General features: G+C 35.6%; 1 protein-coding gene across 2 annotated transcripts in view; it reads left to right on the forward strand.

Annotated features, from left to right (window-relative positions):
• Positions 1–3,778: 3,778 nt before the first annotated feature.
• CEP83 (centrosomal protein 83kDa) overlaps positions 3,779–21,607 on the forward strand; it is a 105,664-nt gene continuing 87,835 nt past the window's right edge. For both annotated transcript variants that reach the window (XM_011993160.1, XM_011993159.1), the window contains exons 1-4: positions 3,779–4,052; positions 4,522–4,672; positions 13,362–13,454; positions 15,654–15,785. In XM_011993160.1, the coding sequence (XP_011848550.1) occupies positions 3,880–4,052; positions 4,522–4,672; positions 13,362–13,454; positions 15,654–15,785 (549 nt within the window). In that variant the 5' untranslated portion in view covers positions 3,779–3,879. The remainder of the gene's footprint in view (positions 4,053–4,521; positions 4,673–13,361; positions 13,455–15,653; positions 15,786–21,607) is intronic.

Raw genomic sequence — 21,607 nt, forward strand, 5'->3', positions numbered from 1 at the left:
CTAGGCTTCCTCTTTTTTGTTCCTTTGGCTAGAGAGTAGGCTTTTTTTGTTCAAGACTTATTTGTCTGAATTAATTGGTGTTTCCTGGTTGCCAGTTTCTTCAGCTTTGTGTCTGAGATATATGAAAAAGAAAGCCCAGGGAACTAAACTCACCACTGTATTTGTCCTTGCATTCTCAGGTCCTTAGGTGGTCAGCCTTCTAGTCTCCGTTATTCAGTCTTAAGTTTGTCATATGCCTAAATCCAGCACTCTTAGTTGTATTAATGAGTTTAAAAGGAAAATGTGTATCTGCTCCATCTTCCTCAAAGTAGAAACCTTTATTCCATAAATTTTGAAATGGGGTATCAATTTTCATTTAGTACTACATATTTTCTAATTTCTATTTTGACCTTTTCTTTGATTCATAAGTTATTTAGAAATGTGTGTCTTACTTTGTAAACACGTGGCTTTTCTGGTTATTTTTTGTATTGAGTTTTAGTTTAATAGCATTGTGGTCAGAGAAGGTGTCTTGTATGATCTTGGTCTTTTAAAATGTTTGAAATTTTTAAAAAATACCTGGCATGTGGTCGATATTTATAAATGTTATGTGTATACTTGTGAGTTGTGTGTATTCTGTAGTTATGGAGTATAGTCTTCCATATGTGAGTTAGGTCAGCATGGTTAATTGTGTTGTTTAAATTACCTGTGTTCTTATTGATTATTTTTTAAAATCATCTTGTCCCATTAGTTACCAAGAATAGTGGTGAAATTCTCCTCTTATCATTGTGAATTTGTCTATTTCTCCTTAGAGTTTTGACAACTTCTGCCTTACATATTTAGTGGCCATAGTAAGTGCATATAAATTTAAAATCATCACATCTTTCTGGTGTATTTAACCTTTATCATTATTAATTTCTCTCTCCATTTTAAATAGTGGGGGTTTTTTTGCCTTAAAATCTACTTTTATTATTTTTAAATAGTGGTGTTTTTTTGTCTTAAAATGTACTTTTATTATTTTTTCATTGAGAGTAGTCAGTACTCTAAGAAAATCTTGTTTTAAAAGAGAAGATCAAATTTTAGTTTTGTATCAGTGTACTTTTGATATGAGGAGTCAATTTTAAGACAAACCTATAAATAGTTTACTTTTCATCTTAGCCAATTTGTTCACAAATAAAATTTCTTTCATAAGATTCATCTCACAAACCTTTCATAATTTGCCCAGACCTTCTACAACTTGCTTAATCCTTTAGTTTTGCCTTATATTTCTCTTTTCTATATTGAAACAATCATTTTACCTTAGGACAAAAATTTACTTCCCTTTTTTTCTATCATTTCAACCACATAAGATTTTTTTATACAAAAAATTACTGTCATTCTCTTTTCTTACCAAAAATACATTGTCATAGTTTTTGTATCTGTTTTTCGCTTGTTACTTTCTGCCTTGTTTTTATGTTTTTCCAAATTCATATTTTGAAATAATCTTTCAATAACCTCTGAATTAGACAAACTACTTTTTAAATAAAAACATTTTTATGTCTTTTAAAACAATTTTTCACCAAAAACAAATTTTGTTTTTTTCTTATACACTTTGCATACAGAATTGTATGTGTTAACTAGAATTTTAACTCTTAGTAATCTTAATTTTTAGTTAAATCTTAGTAATCTTAATTTTTAGTGAGAACCTAGGAAGTAAGCAATTTTGAGCTGTCACATATCAACATTTTATAAATACACATTTTATAATCTTTAAAAATGTATTTTTTTCCGTAGAATAATTTTTAATGTGGAGCCAAACGTATTTATTAATCCCCAAATATTTTTTCTTCCTATAAAGCTTTAAGAAGCCAAGAGTAAACCTAACCTTACATTTAGCAATTAGTGTTTCCTTATTTTAACTTATTTGGATTGCTACTACAATAAAGCAAGTCACATGAATTTTCTGGTTTCTCAGTGCATGGAAAAGTTATGTTTACACTATACTGTAGTCTGTTAAGTTTACAATATAATTATGTCTTAAAAATGTAGATACCTTAATTAGAAAGTGCTTTGTTGTTAAAAATTACTGTTGATCACCTGAGCCTTCAGTAAGTCATCCTCTGTTAGCAGATGGAGGGTCTGGCCTTTCTGTTGATGGCTGCTAACTATTTAGAGTAGTGGTTGCTGAAGGTTGGGATGGCTGTAGCAATTTCTTAATATGAGACAACAATGAAGTTTGCCACATCAGTTGATTCTTCTTTTCATGAAAGATTTCGTTGGAGCATGAGATTCTATTTGATAGCATTTTACCCACAGTGGAGTAAAAATTGAATGCCAATTTTATGATGCAATTCATTAATCCTTGGCAAATGTATACTTTTGGCAGGATAATTTTGTGGTAGCTGCTACAGATAGCACGTTCTGTATTTACAAAGATTGAATCCCAGTGCACGTTAAACCTAAGAGTAAGGAGTATAATGTTCTTGAGGGACTTTTCCCCTTCTGTTAAAATATAATTTCAGAATAAACCAAAACAACTGCAATTATAGTTTAAAGGTTGTCTTAAGTAATATGTAGATATCACACTAATTTATCAGAGATGGTATAATTCAAGCAAGGCTGAATAATGGTTGATTTGCATAGGACAAAGATTTTTTTTGTTATAAGAAGTGATTTGTTAATAACCCATGACTAAGGAAGATTCTATCAGGAAAAAAATATGTATGTATATATGTGTGTGTGTGTATGTGTATATATATGTGTATATGTATGTATGTATTATGGGACTAGAGAAAGAAAGGAGACAACTATTTTAATTAAAATTTTTGTTCTTAGTTATAAGAACACTTTGAAATATCATTTTTTACTTCTAGATGAAATAAACAGTGACGTTCGTAATACCGAGTCAGTGCTTTTGGAGATAGGTAGATTTAGTTTTCTGTTCTGAACAGTGTATAACAAATAGGAGTTGATCAATATTTATGTGTTGACTAATTTCTCATCTGAATCTGCAGTCTGGGTGCAGCTTGCGTTGTGTCAAATAAAAGACTCTTCAAAGCATTAATCATAGACATAGTTACTTGCTGGAAGTCACCTTTTGAAGACCTTGATTCTCCCCAGCCAGTTACCAGGTTCCAAATAGCTTTTCCTCTAATTTGGAAGTATGGATTTTGTACCAGGATCTATACTTGGAGCTTACTGCAGTAGCTTCAGGAAACACAACACTGGTTTGTGAATTTAAGACTACCTAAACTGGAGAAGTCTGTGCTTCTAGTGGAGCTAGGTTAATACTTGAAGATGTGATTTTTATGGTCACAGAAGCTGCATGGAAATAAAGAAAATTTTTCGAGGTGCGATTCGGCTTTATATTTGCATTTTGTTTTATGAACAATTAAAATCTGAGAATTGGGCTTTGTAATAAAAATGATAAGGATAGGCTGGGCATGGTGGCTCACACCTGTAATCCCAGCACTTTGGGAGGCCAAGGCAGGCAGATCGCCTGAGGTCAGGAGTTGGAGATCAGCCTAGCCAGCATGGTGAAACCCCGTCTCTACTAAAAATACAAAAGTTAGCCGGGCATGGTGGCAGGCACCTGTAATCCCAGCTACTCAGGAAGCTGAGGCAGGAGAATCGCTTGAACCTGGGAGGCAGAGGTTGTAGTGAGCCGAGATCACACCATTGCACTCTAGCCTGGGCAGACTCCTCCCCCCCCCCCCCAAAAAATAAAAGAAAAGATAAGGAGAATAATAAAAGTGATAAAAATATGTAACATTAAAGGAAGCTTACTTTTACTGATCGCAAATTATGTTTTTTCTCTGCGCAGGTATAATTTGGCCTTCTGAGATTCTGCCTTAGCAAGAAAGGAGCAGGAAATACTCTTGGAAAGAAAACTAAAACAGTAAGAAAGCCAAAACTTATTTTTACATGGTTGTCAGCACATTTACCGATATGGACACTTTTCCCAATAATTTTCCTCCTGGTGGAGACAGCGGATTGACAGGTTCTCAGTCGGAGTTCCAGAAAATGTTAATTGATGAAAGGTTACGATGTGAGCATCATAAAGCTAATTATCAGACTCTGAAGGCTGAACACACAAGGTAAATTACTTAAATCTAGAAGTGGGGTTTAGTTTTAAAAAGTTATTGGCATTATCTTGGCTGAATGTTTGCTATGGAATATAGTATAATTTTGTTATTTTGCAGTGTATACATTTAAAACTTTTTTAATATAGTAAAATTTTTACTTTAAAATTATTTTGTTCCAAACTAAGTATGATATCAAGTGGGTTATGAATTTATACACCTTATTTTGAAAGTAGCAAGACATGTAAGATTAAATGTATCCAGATGGCTAAATGTGTTCTCCATCTCCCACCAAAGTAAAATTGCGTTCCAAAACTACAGTGTTAATAATTAAATGAAACTCTGTAAAGAGAAGATATTTGTGGGTTTGAAGTAATGTGTGATATTGGTCTTGTTTTTCTGTAGTGTTGATTGACTTTACATAAAGTAATGCAATTAGAGAGAAAGGATTTACTCAAAATTGAATTCTTTTTTAAAAAACCAGGTTGCATAATGAATATGTAAAGTTACAAAATGAACTCAAGCACCTGTTTAATGAAAAGCAAACTCAGCAGGAAAAACTTCAGCTGCTGCTTGAAGAACTAAGAGGAGAATTAGTAGAGAAAACTAAAGACTTAGAAGAAATGAAACTGCAGGTGAGAAAATATATTTGAGTTAGTATAAAAGTAGTCAGATATGTAATGGAAGTAAGTAGTTTTGGTGAATTTGGCAATTTCTGTCTATATCCTTAGTGATTACTTTGCTGTATCTCCAAGTGGTACAATTTAATCTTCTTTCATATATTTTAGAGTGTTAGCTACCATGTAAGGGAGCCATTAAACTATTATTTTATGTAAATTGGTATTATATTGCCTATTCTGATATAAATAATATTTTACCATTAAGAATAATTAGGGAAAAAGTGAGTTTGAATTGATAAAAATCCAGAATTAAAGAATTTTTTTAAAAGAAAGATTTACTAATATTTGTATATGCATTATAACTGAAAGTAAACTAAAAAAAGATAGCTGTTCGTAAGGAGCTTCTTAAAAGAGACTGTAAAAACAGTATGTGCACATAATTTTTGTGTACGTCGTAAAGCAAATGGGTTTGTAAAGCAAAAGATGGTTATCTCTGAAGTGCTGAAGTACAGTTTCTTTAGATAATTTTCACACTATTCATTTTTTCATTTGTCTGGAAAGTAGACCAAAGCCAGACTTTAAACTCCAGTCAAGTTTCCTGTAAATTTTAAATTAGTAGGTTCTCACAAATAATATTTTCCTGTATTTATTTAATCTCTGAAGAGCACCAGCTATTTATTTCTGCCTAACAATCTACTTGGTACAAATAATCAGGTATTATTAATATTAGAGTCAGAAGTTCAGAGAGTAAGAAGGCATCTTTCAAGTCACCTGTCTGGCATATCACCCAACTCTTAGATATCCTTTGACAGAAGCCTTGTAAGTTTGTCATTCAATAACTTTTTGAAATCTACCATTGCTGGAAACACCAGGAAGCCTGGCTTGGAGCCTCCACTATGCTCACTGTTTCATTCCTAGGTATATTTAGGACATTTAAATATACAAATAGAAACCTCAGAAATGTAAATTGAAGAGGGAAATGTAATTTAAGCTTGTACAATCAGTGCATTAATTTGTTTTGCAAAAATTTAGAGCCTTGTGTGAATGGAAGCTGTGAATGCTGAACCCAAGATATTTGAGAGATTCTTCAGGTATTATAAATTTAATTCTGTTTTGTGAGAGTGACATCTAAACGTGATTATTTGTACCAAGCACATCCAGAAAGTAAGTAAAGCACATCCAGAAGGCTGGAGTAGCTATATTAATATCAGATAAAAGAGACTTCCAAACAAAGAGTATCACTAAAGATAAAAAGGACATTTTATAATGGAAAAAAAGGGTCAATTCTTCCAGAAGATGATACCTTCAACAAGTAACTATGTCTCTATGCCTAGTTTTCTCGTGTGGTAAAGGGGATAAAAGTTTCTGCTTAACAAGAAGAGTTGTGAGGACTAATGAGATAACATCTACATTTTTACTACCATACTTGCCACATAGTAAATATTCATAAATGATGACCTGTTTATTTGAATTCAGGCTCCATGAAGGCAGGAACTTTTTTTCAGTGTGTCTTCAGTGTTTAGGATAATGCCTAGTAAACACCTATTTGTTGAATGAATGACATGAAAAATTGAAATAAATGAATGAATTGGGATTGTTGTTCATATATTGCACTGTCTGTTTCTAACATACCTAGAGCCTCAGCATGTTAGAGTTGGTAATCATCTATTTTTTCTTTGAATCTATTATAGGTCAAGTTGTATCCCCAACCAGGATATGTTGAAGTCCTAACTCCTAGTACCTCAGAATGTGACCTTATTTGGATGTAGAGTCATTACAGATATAATTTGTTAAGTTGATGAGGTCATATTGGAGTATACTGGGCCTTTAACTCAGTGTTACTGGTGTCCTTAAAAAAAGAGGAGAAGAGAGATGGAAACAGATGGGTTTGAGGGGAACACTGTATGATGGTGGAGGCAGAGATTTAAGTGCTTCAGAAGCTTCCTAGAAAGAGGCAAGGAAAGATTCTTCCCTGCAGATTTTACGGGAAGAAGGCCTGTCAACACACCCTGATTTCAGACTAATAGCCTCCAAAACTGTGAAAGAACAAACTTCGGTTATTTAAAGCTGCGTGGTTTCTGGTATTTTATTATGGCAACCTAGGAAACGAATACACTGTCCAAAGCAGAATCCCTTTTAGGACGTCTTTCATACAGGACTCTTCATTCTCTGCTTCAGTGCTTTCAGTGCTAGAGAACCTGGTGAACTTTTTAAAGTGATCCGATTGTATTTATAGATTAAAGTATGTTAAACATTTTCCGTCTCCTATTAAAATGAAGTCATCTACGCTATAGCCTCCCTGTTGATAACTTTGCATGTTCCTCCAAGTGAAAACTTCCCAAATGTTTGCTCACAAATATATTTTATCTAGTAAGGCTTCTGTTTTTTAAAGATACACATATCTAGTTTCTGTGTGATATTTATTTGGCAAAAATAAGCTAAAGAAACAATCATCTATACATATGAACACATATTTTGAAGCAATTTAGCTATTTATTTAATGGATGCTTGAAATTTACGTGAATTGTAAGTTTAGAAAAGTAATTTCAACAAAGATCAAGAAATATTTCAATGAAAGTTTATGAAAGGAGATTATTTTAAAAATATACATGCATTATCTAGTCTACCTACAAAAATGCTTTTTCTAAGATTTAATGTCATCTCTTTGACTTTTATAGGAAAAAGATATGAGATTCATTTAAAGAACATTTCTGCATCAGTAGTGAATGGGAATGATAATAGTGCCTAGCTCATAGGATGACTGTAAGGATGAAATGAGACAATGCATGGAAAGTATTAGTTCAGGCTGAGCATGGTGCACTTTGGGAGGCAGGAGGATCACTTGAGGCTAGGAGTTCAAAACCAGCCTGGGTAACATAGTGAGACTCTGTCTCTAAAAAATAAAGTTAAATAAATTAGCCTGATGTAGTGGCATGCACCTGTAGTCCCAGCTACTAAAGAGGCTGAGACAGGAGACTTGTTTGAGCCTAGGAGTTTGAGGCTTCAGGGAGCTGGAGCCTGGACAACACTTTACCCTGGGCAACAGCGTGAGACCCTGACTCTTAACAAAAAAAAAAAAAAAACAATAAAAATGAAAAGAAACTTGTACTGTTGATAAATGCTAATGAAAAAGAGGTCTCATTTTTTCTGAAACCAATAAAAAGGTACAGTTTCTTCAGCGAGAAATACAGTTTTCACCAAGGACCCAGAGATTGTAGTATTTTGTTTCTTACTTATCAAGCAATAACTGAGAATTTTAGAGCAGGCTAAAAACAAATGAAAATTTGAAGCGGGAAAAAAAATCACAGGAAAAGGAATTGTGATGGTAGAAATTCATAAAAAAAAAGTATTAGTATGGTACTTTGATCTAGTAAGTGGTCAGTACATGTTGTTATTGTGTTACTATGTACCATGTTAACAAAACCTTTTTACATATGGGGATCATTTGATATATTCTAATAAAACTAAATGAAAATTACTTTACCAATGATTAATATGCTCTTTTTGTGCTAATGAAAACTATAACCTAGTATACAGTTTCCCATTTTGTTTTGACTGTTGGGAAGCTCAGATCAAAATATAATACTCAGTTTCAGTCATTAATTTATTAAGAATGTTTGACATAGCAGTATTTACCTTCTTAAAGTATTCTTTGTAAAATATTGGCCTTTTTTAGATTATTAAATGGGAAGTACTGCAGTGTTAAAGATTTGTTTTTATAGATTTAAAATAGATAATGACACCTAGACTGTTGTATGGTAAAGCATTCTTACGTTTCTTTGGAGACAAGTAGTGGCAATATTCCATTAGAAGTCTAAGACACTGCTGGGCGCGGTGGCTCATGGCTGTGATCCCAGATCTTTGGGAGGCCGAGGTGTGTGGATCACCTGAGATCAGGAGTTCGAGACCAGGCTGGCCAACATGGTGAAACTCTGTCTCCATTAAAAATACAAATATTAGCTGGGTGTGGTGGTGCATGCCTGTCCTCCCAGCTACTCGGGAGGGTGAGGCATGAGAATTGCTTGAACCTGGAGGCAGAGTTTGCAGTGAGCCAAGATCGTGCCACTACACCCCAGCCTAGGCGACAGAGCGAGACTCTTTCTTTCTCAAAAAAAAAAAAAAGGTAGTCTAAGACAGAATGTTTTTTCCTAAAATGGGATGGGAGAAATCCTCTAATTCAGTGTCTTTGGTTTATGTGTGCTTTGGAGATATAGGGGATAAGAGAGGGAGAGATGGGGAGAGACAGAGGAAGAGAGGATTTATTACGTGGGTTTATTTGTTTTTAATAAGATTCCTAGGAGTTAAGAAAAAGGTAGAGATCCTTTGTCAGAGACCTCAGATCAGAAGACCCCTAAACTGTTGTATGCTGTTAGATTGCTCAGGCCAATCGTGAGGTGCACACCATTACAGAATTTAAAGCACTGTTGTTTCCAAGAGACATCTGTGATGTAATTGAACATATAATATTAGAAGCTGCATGGATATTGTGCAGCTGCATCACTCTACAGGGTAGTGAGCACAGGTTATCTTTGTTCTTTGTAATGCACTTTGTCTGGTTTTTTGGCTGCTCTTCTCTTTATTGCTGGTTTTAAGCAATTTGATTGACATACTTTGCAGTTTTCTTTGTATCTGTAGTGCTTGGGGTTTATTGAATTCCATAGGTCTATGAGTTTACAGTTTTTATCAAACTGAAAATTTTGGAGATTACTTCTAAAAATATTTTCTGTCTCCTCTTTCACCTTGTTTGGAGACTCTTAATTACATTCTAATATTAGACCACTTAAAGTTCTCCCATAGCTTGCTGATCTTGTTTATTAATTTATTTTTAGTATTTTTTGTCTCTGTGCTTCATTTTGGTTAGTTTCTCTTGCCATGTTTTCAGATTCATTGATTTTCATTGATTTTTTTCTTCTGCAATATCTAACCCGCCTTTAATTCCATGCAGTGTAATTTTCATCTCTGGAAGTTCAATTTTGGTCTTTTTTTTTTTTTTTTTGAGACAGCGTCTCTCTGTGTCGCCCAGGCTGGATGCAGTGGTGTGATCTCTGCTTACTGCAAGCTCCGCCTCCCGAGTTCATGCCATTCTCCTGCCTCAGCCCCCCGAGTAGCTAGGACTACACGTGCCCGCCACCACGACTGGTTAATTTTTTTATTTTTTATTTTTATTAGAGACAGGGTTTCACCATGTTAGCCAGGATGGTCTCAATCTCCTGAGCTCGTGATCTGCCGCCGTGGCTTCCCAAAGTGCTGGAATTACAGGCGTGAGCCACCTTGTCCGGCCTTGGTCTTTTTATATCTTCCTTATCTCTATCTAACATGTTCAGTCTTTTCTCTAGTTCTTTGAACATACGGAATTCAGTTACAGTAACTGTGCAATAAAATTTCAGTGACATCTGTATCATTTCTGGGCCTGTTTTAAGTTTATCCCCCCTGCTGCTCTCACACACACACACACACACACACACACACACACACACACACACACACTCTCTCTCTCTCTCTCTCTCTCTCTCTCTCTCTCTGTCTCTCTCTCTCTCTCTCTGTCTGTTATGCTTCTCTGCATGCCTAGTAAATTTTTATTGGATGTTAGATATTGTGAACTTTCTTTTTAAAATGCTGGAGTTGTTTTGTTGTTTTGTTGTTGTTTTTGTTTTGTTTTTGAGACGGAGTTTCACTCTTGTTCCCCAGGCTGGAGTGCAATGGAGTGATTTCAGCTCCCTGCAGTCTCCACCTCCCAATATTTTTATATTCTGATACATGTTCTTGAACTTTATTTTAGGACACAGTTGAATTATTTGGAAACAGTTTTATCTTTCTAGGTCTTGCTTTTAAGTTTTAAGTGGGAGCCAGAGTAGTATTTAGTGTAGTGCTAATTATTTCCCACCAATGACGCAAGATTCTTCTGACTGCTATAACACTTTCCTTATGAAATGAAGGATTTTAATCTGATTTGGGGGAACAGAAACTATTCTTAGGTCTTTGTGAGCTCTGTGTATTCATCCTTCTACTCCTTTCAGGTGTTTCTTTGCCTAGCCTTAGGTAGTTTCCTTGCACACATGTGCTAATCAGTACTCTACTGAATGAGTCAAGACTTTTTGTAGGTCTTCATAGTTATCCTTCTGTGCCCTCTTTTCTCTGCTACCCTGTCTTAGGAATCTAACCACCCCAGTGTCCCTAGATGCTCAGTTTCATCTCCTCAACTCAGGGAGTCCATCATAACTGCATGGGTATCCTTTCCTGTACCAGGTCCTGAAAACTCTCAAAGCTCATCTTCTATGTTTTGTGCCTCTCAGGGATCTGCCTTTTGCTTTCTTATGTCTAGTGTCTTGCAAACTGTTTAATTTTTGTCTGTTCTTTTGTTTGTTTCAGGCAAGGGAGTGAATCTGGGCTCTTACTCTACCTTGGCTGAAAGGCTTTTTACTTTCAGTTAACTTTCAGTTTTGGAAATCTCAAACATGTAATGCATTCCCATGTACTCATCATCTAGCATTAATAGTAATTCTCTCTGAGCCAGGCTTGTTTTATCTACTACTTTGTTCCACCCACTCCCACTTTTTTCCTCAATGTCTCTGGATTATTTTGAATCAAATCATATTGTTTCAACAAATAATTGAGTATATATCTCTATAACAAACCAGTGCAGTCTCTCTTAAAAGCATAACCACAATACCTTTACCATATTTAAAATACTTATTCATTAATACCTTTTAATATCCCATCTTTGTTCAGGTTTTCTTAGTTTTCCCATGGTTTTGCTTGCTTAGTTTTGAAGTTAGATCATTTGAAACAGGAGCCATGTAACCTTTACCTATTAATCTCTTCCTTTTAATTGCTACCTCGTCTTAGTTTGGACTCTTGATGTTGTCACCCAGACTGGATACTTGATACCGTAAACCAGATTATGACATGAGTTTTCTATCTGGTTTCTTTGGCTCCATTTACTGCCTCTTCTTCCCACAGCTACAGCTACTCTCCCACTAAAGCTTTTGATTCATCTTGCTTCTTTGTAAAATATGGATACGGTAGTGTCACTCTTAAGCTTAAAAACCTTCAATAAATAAGGTACAGAAAAATATATGTACAATATCCTTTTTGTATAGAAATCAAAAGTGATATGTATGCTTGTGTATCTGGAGATTGTTTTAGGAAGGGTACATAAGAAGTTATTAACAATGATTGCTTCAATAGAAGAAAATTGAATTACTGAAGTGAGAAGACCTTTTAAGCTTTTGTTTGATTTATGTAATTATATATATTCATTTTAAATAAAATAAATTTTTAAAGTAAATACTATTGAATACCGAATAAATAATAAGAGTCTAAACCTGGTATTCAGGAACCTTTCACTCTTTGGCTGCAACCTCTTTTCCTTTTGTTTCCAGCCAGGGTACAGCCCTCCAAGGTGGCATTTGGAAATGTTACAGTGTTTAGAGATTTCTACCAGTGTGAATATAGGGACCCACAATTTTAAATTTTCTGTAGTACTTAATGTGGTCCCATTCAAAATGGCTTTAACTCACCTTTGAGAATTGCTTTTCTCCCATACAGTCTCTGACACCCAGGCAAATTAAAATGTTACCTGGCTTGAGTTTGGGTTCTGTAAGCTTTCTATATAAGGGTTCTGTATAAGCTTTAGTTTTCCCATTCCTTTGATGCATCATGCCTTCTATCCTAAATGTGTTTTCTCTTTTTTACCTGTCTGGTAAGGCTGTATTGCCTACTTTTATAGTTATTTGTGTGTATGAGTTATTTTTAACACTAGAGTTTGAAGTTTTTATGGGGAGATATGTGCTTCACATGCGTTTTTGTGATCTTTATAAAGTTATTTAGATACCTTGTATGCCTCAGTGTAGCTATACTGTGGGATTGTTCTAGGAATTAAATCAATGAATGCATATAAGGTGCTTAGAACAGGATAGTATGTAGGTTACAGTGCATTGTACAATGCTTTATATATAGTATGCTCTCCATTCAGTAGAATGTAATATTTTGAACATAGTATTTGGACTGTTCATAAAAAAAGAAACTGAACATTATCATTAATATAAATACAAACTTTAGACTTTTTTTTTTTTTTTTTACAGCTGGCATCTGTTCCTCATTCATTCGTGAAATAGTGTAGTTGAGTGGTTCCTATGTGCCAGACATTCGTGGGAGGTATTGGGAATACAATGGTGAATAAAGACTGTGTCTTTCCATATGAGGCTTACATAAATATTTAATTGCTTATTAAAATATGAGTTCTATAAAAGAGTGTGACAAGGAAAAGCCTAAATTAGGTACAGTGTGAGAGTACAAATGAGCCTTTTCTAATTGAAAATAAGTCTGAAAGGTTCTCTTTGGTATAACAAATTGTTACACCTTTATTTTGCCTACTTTGGAAAATAACTAGACTATTAGCCATTGTATACAACATGATAGTCTTAGCTACCAACATAGTTATTCCTAACAATAGCAATAATAATCAGTAACTGTCTTTACTTCATGTTAATGGAATTTTTGACATCTCCAAGAGCCTGAAATTGAGATTCTTAAAGTATTATTTCAAATGATGATTCTATTTGTATAGTGATGACTATAAAAATAACTATATTGTGAAAACTTTCATGAATTCCATTTTCATAATTAGGAGAGAGTCTTTGAAATATGGAGAATTCTTGATTTTAATGTGATTTTATATTGTTTGCATTTCTCTACATATTAGATATTAACTCCACAAAAATTGGAATTGCTAAGAGCCCAAATACAACAAGAATTAGAAACTCCAATGAGAGAACGTTTTCGGAATCTAGATGAAGTAAGTAACTTACGTTGTTTACTGTGCATTTATCCTCATGGGATAAGAGTCTCGATGAAAAGCATCATTCCCCTACTCCAAAACCCTGCAATAGTTCCCCCATTTACTCAGTCATTACAGTGGCCTCTAAGGCTTCACAGGATTGGACTCCCATTACCTCTCTTATCTCCTTTCCTTTTTCCACATTGGCCTACTGATGTTTCTTTGACACTCCAGAATTGGTGCATTTCTTTAATTTTATTTTTAGTTTTAATTAAAAAAAACTATCTTTTTTTGAGATAGAGTCTGGCTCTGTTGCCCAGCTGTAGTACAGTGGTGTGATTTCGACTCACTTCAACCTCCACCTCTCAGGTTCAAGCGATTCTCTTGCTTCAGCCTCCCAAATAGCTGGGATTACAGCCACTTGTCACCATGCCTGGCTAATTTTTGAATTTTTAGTAGAAACGGGGTTTCACCATATTGGCCAGGCTAGTTTCGAACTCCTGATCTCAAGTGATCCACCAGCCTTGGCCTCCCAAAGTGTTGGGATTACAGGCATGAGCCACCATGCCCAGCCAAATTGGCACATCTCTTCTGCCTTGAATACTCTCCCTCCAGATATGTCGTGGCTAACTTCATCTCTTGTAAGTCTTTGCTAAAATGTCACTTTCTCAGTGGGGCCTACTTTGACTGCTCCCGTCTACCTATTTAATATTGCAACCTGCCTTTCCCATTCCTGCTTAGACCTTTAGACCTCCTTACCTTGCTCTGTTTTTCATTTTCTTTCTGGTATGCATACCTTCTACTGTGCTATATAATTTACTTATTTATTGTGTTTATTTTCTGTTTTACCACCTCTAGAATGGAAGTTGCATGAGAGGAGGAACCTTTACCTGTTTTGTTCATTGTTATATTCCAAGTTCCTAGAACAGATTTTGGTATACAGTAGGTGCTCAATTAATATTTGTTGAAAGAGAGAATGAGTTTCATGCCACTTCATAAAAGTAAAAATCTGTTACAGTTTTACTTCAGGCTGAGACTAGTCTCCTTTGGTGAAGTGTTGGTGTAGTATGATTAAATGCTTAATAAAGGGGACAGGATAAGACTGCAGATAATAAGTATATTAGATACTTGCTAGACATTTTATATATGTTACCTTATTTAACAAATATAGCTGGCCTTATACATACAAATGATTATTGTCTCCTTCAAAATGGGCCCCTTTGGAGAGCTGTAGTCTAGTGATGTGGTCATTACCCAAAACAGTGTAGAATCGTCTTTTATAATGGCTTACTGGCTTGATAATATGATCTTTCTAATACACACCTAGTGGCAAGCCATTATGGTTGGGGAGTAGATTTAATTTTTGTAAATAAACAAAATTTGACCCAAGATAAGTGATTAAGTTCAATACAAGCTTTTTTTTTTTTTTTTTTAAATCAAAGCAAAGTGTATCTGTAGTAAAATCATGAAACCCATTTTCTTGGTTTATAAACTGGCTTAGAATTCTTTGAACTAAAGATTTTTGGTGAGCTGGGTGTTTTAGGAGACATGCTTTCTTTGTTCAATCGAATTTCTTGTTAGCGTCTCCTGTATCTTTCTGCTCTGTTGCCTGAGTTTCTCGTTGGGTATTCAGAATGCCAGCAGCTTTCATAGAGTAGTGTTAGGAAGCAGGATGAGAGCACTCCAAGGAATTGCATGTGTTCCTGGTCAGTCAGTAGAGATGATGCTGCATGTATTCTTCAGGTTGGTGTGTTGAACTATCATTGTAATATTTAATTAGATGTTAAGATGCTGTACTAAATATTACAATAACCTTTTATCTCTCTTGAATTTGTTTTACTTATACTAAATTATACATTTAAAAAATCTATCTTTTGAAAGGTGTGCTGCATTCTTACATGTTGTTTAAGTCCAGAGATTAACACTTTCCTCATACTATACACTTTTATTATAATGAGAACCAGTGAAGAAATAAGATTAATTGAATGGTAATTTACTTTTTGGGTATCTTTTCAGGAATGTACTAATTCTATATGTAGGATACTTGTTATGAGGACTTTTCCAAATTCATTTGTATTTCTGTTAAATTTATTTTTTACTTTTAGAGTGGCTGTCATTATAATGTAATTTAAAATTATATTTGTAAAAGTGATTATTGGAGTGAGTACACATTTTGTTTATAAATCTATGATAAATTGCATTCTCCCTTTAATTTAGGAGGTGGAAAAGTATAGAGCTGCATATAATAAGCTTCGCTATGAACATACATTTCTCAAGTCAGAATTTGAACACCAGAAGGAAGAGTATGCACGTATTTTAGACGAAGGAAAAATAAAATATGAATCAGAGGTAAGTGATTGATTATACGAGTTTCTTCATTATTGTTCTAGTCAACACAATTTTATAATTATATATTTTTAAAAATTTCAAATTAGAGTTGATTGCATAACTTCATTAATTAATGGTGGAGTATTCATCATGATTTTCATCAGCTCCATATCAACAGTTTTCTTGTGAAAGTTCTGTTTTGACTGTAGATTTTTAAAATTCTATTTATCTTTTATTTTGTCTCAGCCAATGGAGATAGACAGCTTTGGGGAATTTCATTATACAAAGTCTTTTGTCTCATATAGCCACAGAGATGGACTTCTCTCTGCAAATATAGTTAGTGTGATTCCTTACTTAGCATTGTTCTTTCTGCTTCCTGGAACCAAACCACATACAGGAAAGCTCTAGCTGTCAACCTGTGCACTTTGATATAAACAAGGAGTTTATACCTTAAAGTGTACCCATCAACTTCAAGAAGTAGACTTTGTTTTTTCTGCCATTTGCAACTGGAGCGTTCTCTCTATGCTGCCTACACCATATATTCCTACTTCATCTCCATTGCTTTTGGCAGCCTTTCTACTCGTTTTGTGGTTTGTCTCCTAGTTTTGCCCAAAATGGGGTTACTGTTTTTCATTCCTTGTGTTGCTTTTGGAATATTTTTCAAATGGAAGAGAGAAATACTAGTTTTATCCTGCCATATTCATAAAAAATAGGTTGGTATCTATAGTTTTGTGAAATATTCTCTTTACAAACATATCTACATTTTAAATTTATTGCATTGTCTTTATTTGGAATTAAGAGTTAAAATATACTTACCTTCCTTTACCAATTACTAAATATTTACAGTGTTCTGGGCATTTAATAAAAACTAAAACTGTTCTACTTGGATCAGACTGTTTTATTCTTATTAGTGAGCAAACTGCTATGAGTGTTTCATCTGTAAGAAACTATATGAACCTTGGATCATTTGTGTCCATTGACAGTGTAGTACCAGAATGCTATAAATATTTATAATAGTTTTTTTGCATTAAAAAAAACTCTTTATAACTTTAAGGCTTTAAGTGCTTTATTCATATATTATCTCACTTCTATTACAATAGTCAGTGAGATGAGGCAGGACTGTCTTATTTGATTGATTGATCAAGAGAAAGTCTTGCTCTGTGGCCCAGGCTGGAATGCAGTGGCACAATAATAGCTCACTATAACTTAAGCTCAAGTGATCCTCCTGCCTCAGGTCCCCAAGTAGCTAGGACCACAGGCATGTATTACCTCATCTGGCTAATAAAACAAACAAACAAACAAAAAATATAAAAACTCTTGTAGAGATAGGGCCTTGCTATGTTGCCCAGACTGATCTCGGGCTACTAGCCTCAAGCAGTCCTCCTGCCTCAGCCTCTCAAAGTGCTGGAATTAGAGGCATAGGCTATTGTGCCCAGCCCTTATTTTCTTCATTTTAAATGAAACTGAGGCACAGGATAAGTGAATTTATTGGGGGAACTCACCCCCAATATTTCAATGTAGGTTCTTTCTATTTTCCATAAGTGTCGGCCGGCTGAGAAATAAAGAGAAAGAGTACAAAGAGAGGAATTTTACAGCTGGGCCTCTGGGGGTGACATCACATATCGGTAGCACTGTAATGCCCACCTGAGCCTCAAAGCCAGCAAATTTTGTTAAGTATTTCAAAAGGGGAGGGTGTGTAAGAACAGGGAGTAGGTCACAAAGATCACATGCTTCAAAGGGCAAAAAGGAGAACAAAGATCACAAGGCAATGGGCAAAAGCAGAATTACTGATAAGGGTCTATGTTCAGTGGTGCATGCGTTGTCTTGATAAACATCTTAAACAGCAGAAAACAGGATTCGAGAGCAGAGAACTGGTCTGACCCCAAATTTGCCAGGGTGGAGTTTTCCAATCCTAGTAAGCATGAGGGTACTGCAGGAGACCAGGGTGTATTTCAGTCCTTATCTCAACCGCATAAGACAGACACTCCCAGATTGGCCGTTTATAGACCTCCCGCTAGGAATGCATTCCTTCCCCAGGGTATTAATTATTAATATTCCTTGCTAGGAAAAGAATTTAGCGATATCTTCCCTACTTGCACGTCTGTTTATAGGCTCTCTGCAAGAAGAAAAATACGGCTCTATTTTGCCTGACCCTGCAGGCAGTCAGACCTTATGGTTGTCTTCCCTTGTTCCCTGAAAATCACTGTTATTCTGTTCTTTTTCAAGGTGCACTGATTTCATATTTTTCAAACACACGTTTTACAATCAATTTGTACAGTTAACACAATTATAGTGGTCCTGAGGTGACGTACATCCTCAGCTTATGAAGATAACAGGATTAAGAAATTAAAGTAAGACAGGCATAAGAAATCATAAAAGTATTAATTTGGGAACCGATAAATGTCCATATTAAAATGAAATCTTAATAATTTATGTTCCTCTGCCACGGCTCCAGCTGGTTCCTCCATTCGGGGTCCCTGACTTCCTGCAACATGAATTGTTCAAAGTCTCAGAGAAAGTCAGCAGCCAGGTTATAGTAGAACTCAGATGTACCCACAGCCCACAACATGTTTTATTTGTTATTGTTTTCATTTAATGTCATTATATTATATTGGCATATGCCATAACATTTACAAAATGCCCATTCTCTCCAGCTTCAGCTGAAGAGGGAGTAGGGAGGCCAGACATAGACTAAGTCCATGTTCAGTGTTGCAGTCCTACACTTTGCACAAAGAAGAATTTGTAGTCTCCCACACAGACCCTCAAACCCACAAACCAGTCCACCACTCACATTCCATATGCCCTAAACCTGGGTCTCGACAATGTGTAGTCAACACAAATCCTAGACCTTACCCATTGGAAGGTGACTGGCAGTTTGAAGTTGCCACTCTGATTATGGGCCATCTAGCAACTGCAAATTTTGTTAAGTAGCCAGTTGATCTACACTGCATGTGGTATAAAGAGTTTTGAATCCAAGGAATTACATGTAAAAATTATCTTGTGGAAAGTAGGAATGATAAAGATTGCTAGCCTAAAACGAAGATTTAGTATATTGAAGAGAAAACACTAGGTTTCATATAGTGTTGCTTTATTTTATACTTTCCTTTTAAAATCTAATGATGATATTTATCTGATAAGGATTATTTGTATTTTCTAGTTTCTTAGTTTTGTTGTTTTTCAGATAGTGAAACCTGCATTTGAAATCTGATGACTAATCTATTTTTCACTTATGAAGGACTAAGTGATATTCATTAAAATTTTTAAGGGGTTGGTATAATCATTAATTTATCATTATTATTATTATTATTTTTGAGATGGAGTCTTGCTGTGTCACCCAGGCTGGGGTGCAGTGATGTAGTCTCAGCTTACTGCAGCCTCTGCCTCCCAGATTCAAGTGATTCTCCTGCCTCAGTTTCCCAAGTAAGTGGGATTACAGGCAGGGGCCACCAGGCCTGGCTAATTTTTGTATTTTTAGTAGAGTTGGGGTTTCACCATGTTGGCCAGGCTGGTCTCGAACTCCTGACCTCAAGTGATCCTCCCACCTCAACCTCTGTCTCTTATACACATCTAGATGTGTATAAGAGACAGGGCTAACATGGTGAAACCCTGGCTATACTATAAAAATCCAAAAATTAGCCTGGCATCGTGGCACACGCCTATAGTCCCAGCTACTCAGGAGGCTGAGGCAGGAGAATCGCTTGAACCCACGAGGAGGAGGTTGCAGTGAGCCAAGATTGTGCCATTGCACTCCAGCCTGGGTGACAGAATGAGACTCTGTCTTTAAAAAAAAAAAAAAAAAAAAAAAAAAAAAAAAAAAAAGGCATGCTTTTTCATGTGACTGTAAGAATGTATTAAGTCTGAGACTTCATACAGGTGAAATGCTGAAGTTGCATATATAGTCATTATTCAAAAGTGGGACTATTTTGTTTTTATTATATTAGGACTCTTATATTTTCTGGAAATAGTAATGACAATGCAGAGTTGTAGGCACAGGTGATTATAATGGTAGACTGAGTGAAATAATCAATGGTAATTCAGTGGAGACAAAATATTAAGATCGCAGGAGAGAGGGACGAGGAGCACTACATCCTGTGAAAAACCATCAAAGCGACAGTACGTAATGACAGGCCACTGAGTTTCTTCCATCTGGCTTTGCAAATTGGCTGTGCTCTTCCTTGGCGTTATGGGTCAGGTGCGGAGCCAAAGTTCCTATGGCAAAAAGGAGACCTCCCCTGATTTCCTGGAAATGCTGGCGTTCTTTTTTTTTTCTTTTCTTGAGATGGAGTCTCGCTGTGTCCTCCAGTCTGGAGTGCAGCGGCACAATCTCGGCTCACTGCAAGCTCTGCCTTCTGGGTTCACACCATTCTCCTGCCTCAGCCTCCCAAGTAGCTGTGACTACAGGCGCCCACCACGCCCGGCTAATTTTTTTGTATTTTTAGTAGAGACGGGGTTTCACCATGTTAGCCAGGATGGTCTCGATCTCCTGACCTCATGATCTGCCTGCTCTGGCCTCCCAAAGTGTTGGGATTACAAGTGTGAGCCACCGTGCCCGGCCAAAATATGAACTTTAAGTATGTAAGTAATTTAAGTGATATTTTATTTGTGTAAGGAATGATAAAACGTTTTTGCATAAAATATGCCATCATTAATTTAGGAAAAATAAATTATAGTACATAAAAGGGAAAAGAGGAAACTCACTATAGTAGTGATTATTGTTTTCTTTTTTTTTAATTTGTTACTTTTTCATATGTCTGTCTTTTTTTTCTTAAATTATACTTTAAGTTTTGGGGTACATGTACGTAACTTGCAGGTTTGATACATAGGTAAGGAAGTGATCCAGTTTCAGCTTTCTCCCTATGGCTAGCCTATTTTCCCAGCACCATTTATTAAATAGGGAGTCCTTTCCCCATTTCTTGTTTTTGTCAGGTTTGTCAAAGATCAGATGGTTGTAGATATGTGGTGTTATTTCTGAGGGCTCTGTTCTGTTCCATTGGTCTATATTTCTGTTTTGGTACCAGTACCAAAAGCTGTTTTGGTTGCTGTAGCCTTGTAGTATAGTTTGAAGTCAGGTGGCGTGATGCCTCCAGCTTTGTTCTTTTTGCTTAGGATTGTCTTGGCAATGTGAGCTCTTTTTTGGTTCCATATGAACTTTAAAGCAGTTTTTTCCAATTCTGTGAAAAAAGTCATTGGTAGCTTGATGGGATGGCATTGAATCTAAATTACTTTGGCCAGTATGGCCATTTTCACGATACTGATTCTTCCTATCCATGAGCATGGAATGCTTTTCCATTTGTTTGTGTCCTCTTTTATTTCATTGAGCAGTGGTTTGTACTTGTCCTTGAAGAGGTCCTTCACATCCCTTGTAAGTTGGATTCCAAGGTATTTTATTCTCTTTGTAGCAATTGTGAATGGGAGTTTACTCATGATTTGGCTCTCTGTTAATGGTGTATAGGAATGCTTGTGATTTCTGCACATTGATTTTGTATCCTGAGACTTTGCTGAAGTTGCTCATCAGCTTAAGGAGATTTGGAGCTGAGATGATGGAGTTTTCTAAATATACAATCCTGTCATCTGCAAACAGGGACAATTTGACTTACTCATTTCCTAATTGAATACCCTTTATTTCTTTATGTTGCCTGATTGTCCTGGTCAGAACTTTCAACACTATGTTGAGTAGGAGTGGTGAGAGAGGGCATCCTTGTCTTGTGCCAGTTTCCAAAGGGAATGCTTCCAGTTTTTGCCCATTCAGTATGATATTGGCTGTGGGTTTGTCATAAATAGCTCTTATTATTTTGAGATATGTCCCATCAATACCTAGTTTATTGAGAGTTTTTAGCATGAAG

Source organism: Mandrillus leucophaeus, unplaced genomic scaffold (genome assembly GCF_000951045.1).
Source record: "Mandrillus leucophaeus isolate KB7577 unplaced genomic scaffold, Mleu.le_1.0 Scaffold427, whole genome shotgun sequence".
NCBI classification, from domain to species: Eukaryota; Metazoa; Chordata; class Mammalia; order Primates; family Cercopithecidae; genus Mandrillus; species Mandrillus leucophaeus.